Source organism: Gymnoscopelus braueri, assembly GCF_963280865.1.
Source record: "Gymnoscopelus braueri genome assembly, contig: SCAFFOLD_76, whole genome shotgun sequence".
NCBI lineage: Eukaryota > Metazoa > Chordata > Actinopteri > Myctophiformes > Myctophidae > Gymnoscopelus > Gymnoscopelus braueri.
The window spans coordinates 41,929-50,342 of NW_027660851.1; the positions used below are offsets into that span (position 1 = coordinate 41,929).

At 42.2% G+C, this 8,414-nt stretch overlaps 2 protein-coding genes across 2 annotated transcripts; both read left to right on the top strand.

The window, feature by feature from the left end:
- Positions 1-233: 233 nt before the first annotated feature.
- LOC308081137 (uncharacterized protein) lies at positions 234-2,776 on the top strand (the record flags this gene model as incomplete). Its single annotated transcript, XM_080457530.1, has 6 exons — positions 234-272; positions 1,567-1,861; positions 1,966-2,189; positions 2,292-2,455; positions 2,589-2,663; positions 2,772-2,776. Exons 2-6 carry the CDS (start codon positions 1,568-1,570, stop codon positions 2,774-2,776), a joined length of 762 nt encoding a protein of 253 aa, XP_080313656.1. The 5' UTR covers positions 234-272; position 1,567.
- A 499-nt stretch (positions 2,777-3,275) lies between these two features.
- LOC308081138 (uncharacterized protein) lies at positions 3,276-5,617 on the top strand (the record flags this gene model as incomplete). Its single annotated transcript, XM_080457531.1, has 7 exons — positions 3,276-3,477; positions 3,576-3,676; positions 3,952-4,077; positions 4,185-4,333; positions 4,430-4,890; positions 5,056-5,368; positions 5,573-5,617. Exons 1-7 carry the CDS (start codon positions 3,359-3,361, stop codon positions 5,615-5,617), a joined length of 1,314 nt encoding a protein of 437 aa, XP_080313657.1. The 5' UTR covers positions 3,276-3,358.
- Positions 5,618-8,414: the final 2,797 nt, after the last annotated feature.

Here is an 8,414-nt window from a genome sequence, read left to right on the forward strand (position 1 = left end):
TAAAGCAATTTGAGCTGCATGCATGTCATGAAAGTGCTATATAAATAAAGTGTAATATTATTATTATAATTGTATGATTCGCTGGCTGTGAAAGTACGTGCAGTCTTCTGTCTGTCTGTCTGTCTGTCTGTCTGTCTGTCTGTCTGCTGGGGTGGGCGTTTCCACTCGCAGCATGTCCAAAGCAGGAGCCACCCCTCCCCCGTCACTCTGTCTGCTTCAGACTGCGTTCAGTGCGTTGAAGATTAAACAGTGGAGACTACAGCAGATTTAAGGTAAATGAAACCTATGGAAAATGGCTCTTTTTAACCACAGATGTCGAAAAAGAACGTGTCTAGCATTGTGTGTTTAATATGCATGTTTTTTCAGCGTTTTTTTGGGTCATATGCTGCAGAAAATAGCTGTTATAGTGATGTTTATCTGACGGTTTTTAACACATGTGTGTGTATTAGACGGATTTATCATGACAATGCAACCTTTTTATTCACCTGTGTCTTGTTATGTTAGTGAGCACATTGGATTAACAATTAAATCAGAAAGTGTTTTTATGTTAAGCTGTTTCCTGCATTGAAAGCAGGCTCCAAGCTTTGAAAACAGAGTCTCTCTTTAACCACACATCTGGAGGAAAAACTACAAAAAACATGTCTAGCATTGTGTGTTTAATCTGCATAAAACATCACAATGCAACGTTTTTGTTGTCCTGTCTCTTGTTATGTTAGTCAGCACATTGGATTAATGATTAAGTCGAAAAGTGGAAGTGGAAGTGAGAATTATGTACAACTGTGCCATGCAGCAGTGATGGAAAAAGTACTCAAATTCTTGACTTAAGTAAAAGTACCAATACTGCAATCTAAAAATACTCTGTAACAAGTAATAATCCAAAATAAAAAATTTACTTGAGTAACAATTAAATCAAAAGTACAAAAGTATTGGCATCAAAATGTACTTCAAGTACCAAAAGTAAAAGTACAAAATATTTGAAAATAGCCGATCTACAAGCTCACAACGCGACGTGTTGTGAGCTTGTAGATCTGCTATTTTCAAATAGCCTATGTATAAAATAGGGCTAAAGTGGTTAATGTATGTTTAATTATATCATAGTTTATATCTGAAAAGTAACTAGTAACTAAAGTTTTCAAATAATTCTAGTGGAGAAAATTGAATTGTGATTCAATCATGTATGCCACATTTTATTAGCCAGCAGTGTGTCTGAACTTCTTTTATGTACATTTGGTATGTACAAAATAGGACCTTACTTATACCCACAGTAGGCACAGTGTTCAAACCAGAGCATTTATATTTACATTGTTTTCTGACCGTGTTGAATGTATATTTGTCCCTGCTTTTACCTTAGTGTACCACTTGGTCCCTATATATATATTTATTTATTTGTATATGTTGCCTGTACATTGTCATTGGTTGATAAACTCTGCATTATCTTAGGTATTGTCAATGTATAGATGGCTTCATGTTGTTTTTTATTATAGATTTTGCTTGGAAGTCACGCTTTTGACTGACCAATTGATGAAATCATTAAGGGCATCTGTTTTTGCTTTTGTTTCTACATAGCATGGACAGCACACCGGCCTTTCGCCTTACATCGTGGGGGGAGCTGGTCCTCCAGCTCACCCCAGAAGCGGAAAGTTTGAAGGTAGCCTTAGCACCTCCCTTCCGCGTGAAGAAGGTAGCTAGGGTCGAGAGTGATGCCCAGGAGAGGGTTCGAGAGGGAGGTGGAGACCCCGATGATGGCCAACTGGTCCTCAGTGAGAGTGTGGTCCAGTTTGGCAATTATCGGGGTCACACCTTCAAGTGGCTGCTGGAGAACGATGTGGGGTACACCATTAGTATCCTGGTGTCACATCAGGTCAGTCTCATCCTCTGTTCATATCACTGTGTTACTTCATGTCTTTGTAAACCTGTAGCATATTTTCCCTGACTGTCTTTGTTCTTATCAAAACATCTGTGCAGGGTGAGCGTGACGGTGGAGACAGCAGCAAGTCTCCTTGCATGGACAACAAGGACGCCCTGACCCGGTATGTACAGCGGTACCCCGCTGTGCAGAGAGCCATCAGTGCTCGCCGGGTCAGGGACGGCACAGCTTCGCGCCAGGAGGCTGACGCGAAGCTGGTGGGCTTCGGCCAGCATGCCAAGTCCTCCTGCAAGGAGCAATATGACAGTGCTGACCGTAAGAGGTTAGTATTTTGTGAGGAGTTATAATAGTTGTTTTTTGCCTAATGCTTGTATATATTTGTTTGGTTGGTTAACTTTGTATGTTTTCCTTTTTTACCCCATAGCTACGTCCAGTCCATTAGGACGCTGTCGACCCGGACGAAGGGATCAAGTGTCGATGTACTGCAGAGGTACATAGCGCTTAGGGATCAGGAGAGGAGGGACTCGGCAGGGTCCTCCAGTCAGCCTCCTGACCCTAAGCGCCCACGGATGCCATCTCCAGGCTCTGGTAAACATGCACTTACCATACAAACATTTAATTATGTGGTGTGTAATAGATATTAAAGTGTCTGTCTGTCTGTCTGTCTGTCTGTCTGCCTGCCTGCCTGCCTGCCTGCCTCCTCGCCCGCCTGCCCATGTAGGTGTACCCTCCTCCCGGACTGCTGCTGCTCCAGCCACCATCTCCACGCCAGCAGCCGTGGCCATGGACACTCAAGGTATAGCCAGGGAAATGTACTTAATGGCAGTCTACTCTCCACACTTACTTAACCACAATAGATGTAAACTGAAAAGTAACCTGTTGTGACTGTTCTGTTATTCATTAGCTTAAACTGGATAAGCTTTGAAGCAGTAAGTATCAAGCAAGTAAGGTAGGTAACAAAGCCCATCGATACATCCGATCTATGGCCGCCATGTCGACCGCTGTAGAGATCACTTTAGTGCTTGCAAGTGATAGCTGTAGTGCTTGCATGTCTTTTACATAGCTTTTCGATCCACTAATAATCTGTATGTATGTCTGTCTGTCTGTCTGTCTGTCTGTCTGTCTGTCTGTCTGTCTGTCTGTCTGTCTGTCTGTCTGTCTGTCTGTCTGTCTGTCTGTGTGTGTGTGTGTGTGTGTGTGTGTGTGTGTGTGTGTGTATGTATGTATGTATGTATGTATGTATGTATGTACGTACGTACGTACGTACGTACGTATGTATGTGTGTATGTGAATTAATAGCTGATTCAATTGTAGTTGTGCAACCTGTCTGTGCTTCCTGGGGCATTAATGCACTATACACAAACAGCTTTTCCATTGCTCATGGATCCACCTAGAATTTTAAACAGTAATAACCCTGTACCGATCACTTGACCCTCTGCTCACAGAGTAGAGCCGCTTTGCAGGGTTATGTGAAAAGTGCTAAACATATAAATGTTAATTCAAACGTTGATTGATCTCCCAGCTCCCTCCAATTGGCTGGACAGACAGCTCCCGTCCCGCCAGAAGCCCGGCCAGCCGTCTACCCGCTTTGCGAGGACTGCTAGCCCAGCGTAAGTATTACATTTAATGTAGGTGTCAGTACCAGTACACACAGGAAGTAGAATAGCATTGCTTGATGTCTCGATGTATCTTCTAAATGTTGTCAAAGGCCTCTGGTTCCAAAGGTGGCGGCGTTGCTTGGTAAGCGGCACCTGACCACCCAGGACCTGCAGGCCAGGGTGAAGAAGCTGGTGAAGCCTGCAGTTCCAGGTAATCATCACTCTGTTCATCACTGTGATGACATTCATGTATCTCGCACTTCACACATGTGACAAACCGCTCTTTGGGTGGAACATTCACACTTGTACTCCGCTGAGCTGTGATCTAAGACAAACATGTTTCAATGGTCATTTCATGGAGAGCATTTAAATGTTTACTGCTATAACGCCCTGGAAAGTGTGCCCTTATTCTCTTAATTTTATTTATCTCTTCATAATGTGTGTCAATGTGTGTCAATGTATGTCATCCCTAACCTGGTCGGTCAGCAGCAGCGCCTGTGCAGGGCACTGCTGCCCCGCTGACGGCGCCACCCGCATCATGGTGTGATCCAGCTATGCCATCACACCATGATGATGAGCTGTTCCTGGCAGCGTTGTCAGAGACGGAGCGCTGTAAGTACATCCCTGCCAAGGATGTTGAGAGTTCTTGTTTGTCGTCTTGAATTAGAAAATGTGTCATTTAGGTCCAAGTGATTGATTAGTTTTGCTTTAATGTGCAGCCATTGGAGCTGCAGTGCCTCTGCAGCCGCGTCCGGCTGCCCCCTTGCCGACACCAGAGGCAGCAGCTAGCCTGGCGCCACCAGCAGCGCCTGTGCAGCCCCCCTTGCCCCTGGTAGCCCCCCTGCAGCTGGCTGCCCCCACTGATGATGTGAGTATTCTTGTTGACACTAACACTCTATCTAATGGAACTACTGTTTCCTCATGACATTCCACGTAATAATGCAAATGTTTGCACCTTTTCCAGGTGGTTCTCCCACCTGGGTGGAAGAGGTCCCTGCCCAGGGAACTGCAGAAGTGGGTGGCACAGGTTGCTGTGTGCATGGAGCCTAGGGGGATTGCTGTGAGGCCGTCGGTCACCAGCATGTGGCTTAATCCCCCTGGACCTCGGCCCACGTACACACAGCCACCCTCATCACCTGACGCCTTCTTCCAGAGTCGGCTGTTCCTCTGGATTCCCTTCCGCCTATGGGAATTCAAGCCGCTCTGTGCACAGCCCGATTGTCGACGTCTAAAGTCCAAGCTGACGTCATGCGGGCTGTACAAGACCGTCCGGAGGGTCTTGGACATCGACGGCTGGTACTATATGGCCACGGAGTACCTTGAATGCCGTCGGTGCAAGAAGAAGGTGTCAGCGTGGTCGCACGACGTGTTGGATGAGCTGGATCCAGCCCATCGGGAGCAGTTCCCTGCCATCCTGACATACCGGTTAGTGTTTTTATTTAATTGTCTATTGTTTTAATGAACCCTGTCAATTTGTTTATTATTTTATTTGAACCACAATCTTTTACCAATGCTGGTGGGTGCCTCACCCTCTGACCTCTCTCTGTGTGTCTCTCTCTCTCTCCCTCCCTCCCTCCCTGTCTCCAACAGGCTGTCGTGCGACAAGAGGGTGTTCCGCTTGATGCAGGAGCGCACTTTGGGGAACAGTGCCTCCTGCCTGTACAAGCAGCTGTGCAAACAGCACCACCTCGCCTGGAGGGCACGGTCCATACACTACCTCTCCGTGTGCCGCAAGTTTCTGGCCAACTACACTGCGACACCCCCACCCCAAAGGGTGCCAGTGCCCACTCCAAAATGGCTGTTGACAGTATATGCCCAGGACGTACTGTCACGGCTTGAGGAGATGAAGGCCAAGGTCACCTCAGTGTATGGGTCCATCTTGAAGATGGACTCAACCAAGAAGGTAAGCATTTCACTTTCAAATATTGTAATAAATCATGTGTTTGGTATATTTGGTGGTTTTCACTGTAAAAAGACATCATTTTGAGCCCCTAATTTCTAGAGTAAAAAATAACATTGAATAGAACATTGAATTGAAGAATAGTTTCCATTGATGTATTGTACTTACCATGTTGTCAGCAGCTTATAATTGTGTGTGCACTTTCAGGTGACCAAGAAGCTTGCGGGCAACGCTGCACAGACCGCGGCATGATATTATTATTATTATTATAGTGTTTTGATTATAATGTGCAAACATTTCAACATCCTTTTTCTATATTGTTCATCTTGGAGAGCTAAATAAATACCACAAAACTTCGCTGCCTGTCTGGACAATGGACTCATTCCAATTACCCCCTGATCTGCATAAGATTCGCTGCCTGGTGCCTCAGTCGCTTTTGAGTTTTTATTGTTAGTAAATAGCCACTACAATAGTGTTATTATAGATAATTATATATAAAACGACATACCATTTAAAAAGTGGTATAAACCAATTTTGGAACAGCATACCACTCCCAGGAACGGTGCATACCGGTTTGGAAAGGCACATACCGTTTTGGAAAGGCATACCATTTAAAAAATACGGTATACGCCATTATATAAAACAGCATACCATGGTATTAACCTTAAAAAGTGGCATAAACCATTTTTAGAACGGCGGGTGCCCAGTTGCCCACATGTCCCTAGTGCCCAGATGGTTTTGGTGCCCACCTCTCCAGGTGCCCACATGTCCCTAGTGCCCACATGTCCAGGTGCCCACATGTCCATGGTGCCCAGATGGCTTTGGTGCCCAGTTGTCAAGGTGCCCACCTGTCCAGGTGGTACCATTTTTAGAACGGCGGGTGCCCAGTTGCCCACATGTCCCTAGTGCCCAGATGGTTTTGGTGCCCACCTCTCCAGGTGCCCACATGTCCCTAGTGCCAGTTGTCAAGGTGCCCACATGTCCCTAGTGCCCAGATGTCTCCACCCCTAATTGCCCACTTGTCCAGGTGCCCAGATGTCCCTAGTGCCCAGTTGTCCAGGTGCCCACATGTACCTAGTGCCCAGATATCCCTAGTGCCCAGATGTCCAGGTGCCCAGTCGTCCCAAAAATATGGTGCCCAGATGTCACTAGTGCCCAGTTGTCCAGGTGCCCACATGTACCTAGTGCCCAGTTGTACAGGTGCCCACATGTCCATAGTGCCCACTTGTCCAGGTGCCCACATGTCCCTAGTGCCCAGATGGTTTTGGTGCCCACCTCTCCAAGTGCCCACATGTCCCTAGTGCCCAGTTGTACAGGTGCCCACATGTCCATAGTGCCCAGTTCTCCAGGTGCCCACATGTACCTAGTGCCCAGTTGTACAGGTGCCCACATGTACCATAGTGCCCAGATGTCCAGGTGCCCAGTCGTCCAAAACAGCCATAATAGACATTAATATCATTTATTTAATAGAACTGTGTGATGGATGACTGCAGATGAATATGATATGTTTTATATACATACAGTAACAGTAGGCTACTGTGTGATGATTGCACAAACATTCGGTTCTGTTTTCTCTGTAATAAATATGTGTGTGTAAATATCATATGTATAAGATTTTTTGAAATATATATTTAATTTATACAGATATCATAGGATTTATGATATAGATTTAAAATTGTAATTGTTTATATGAATCAGGAAGGATATATACGAAGGGGGTAGGAGTAAATACGTCTTATCCCCAAGCATTTATTTATTGTTATATATTATTTAGTTTTGCTTCATATTTTTAAATATATTATGGCTTTCATTGTTATTTGTTAATTTATCAAATCAAACCAAATTATTATGAACATAAACGCAGTTATCATCATCAACAAAATATTAATACATTTGACCACTGACCAGCTGTATGGGCTGGAAGTTATTTTTTTGGTGTTTGATCGCTCTGGGTTTGATTGCTAAAGCCTGAATGGGACGGCAAGACACGCCCCCTCATTAACATACCGTCAATGAAATACGGCATGAAATAAATGTTTAAATAAATGTTTAAATAAATGTTTAAATAAATGTTTAAATAATTAAATAATTAAATGTTTAAATAAATAATTAAATGTTTAAATAAATAATTAAATGTTTAAATAAATAATTAAATCAATAAATACGTAGATAAATAAGGAGATAAATACATAAATAAATAATTAAATGTTTAAATAAATAATTAAATAAATAAATACGTAAATAAATAAGGAAATAAATACATAAATAAATACATATATGTATAAATCAATAAATAAATACATAAATAATTAAAAACATAAATATAAAAATAAATGAATAATTAAATAAATACATAAATATATAAATAAATACATAAATGGTCACATAAATGAATACATTTCAATATTTAATTGTATATTTCTTTGCACAATTATTTATTTACTTGAGCATTTCTTGCTTTATAAATGCATTTATTTATTTATGTATTTATATCTAGATACGGCAGGTTTAGCATTCCATATTTCAGAGGTCCCAGCTCCTAGCTGTAAGGTAAAGCTACTCCCTCTGTAAAAGATGACAAGCTTATTTTGTTCAACACCCTTTTATTCATTAACAATAAATTATGGTTATTTATGCTAAAAGAAAATAAGAGACAACATATTTTGCAATATAAGTCAAATTTTATTGCTTTTCTTTTTCTTTAAACAACCTCCACCAAGCTCACGGTTAAAGTTTCAAAACTATTTCAAAACAACATGGAAACATAACATTCAAAAAATAATAACACTGAGATGCTAGATTCTGATGTTTCAACTTTACAGGTGGATACATGTACATTTCAGCCATGCATTTTTGATACTGCATTCTTTTACTTATGAACCATTATATATTGATTTGTTTATCCCCTTTTTATGTTTTTACTTTAACCAACCTCCACCAAGCTCACGGTTAAAGTTTCAAAAATATTTCAAAACAATATGGAAACATAACATTCAAACACCTATGCTTTAAAAAAAAAATAACACTGAGATGCTAAATTCTGATGTTT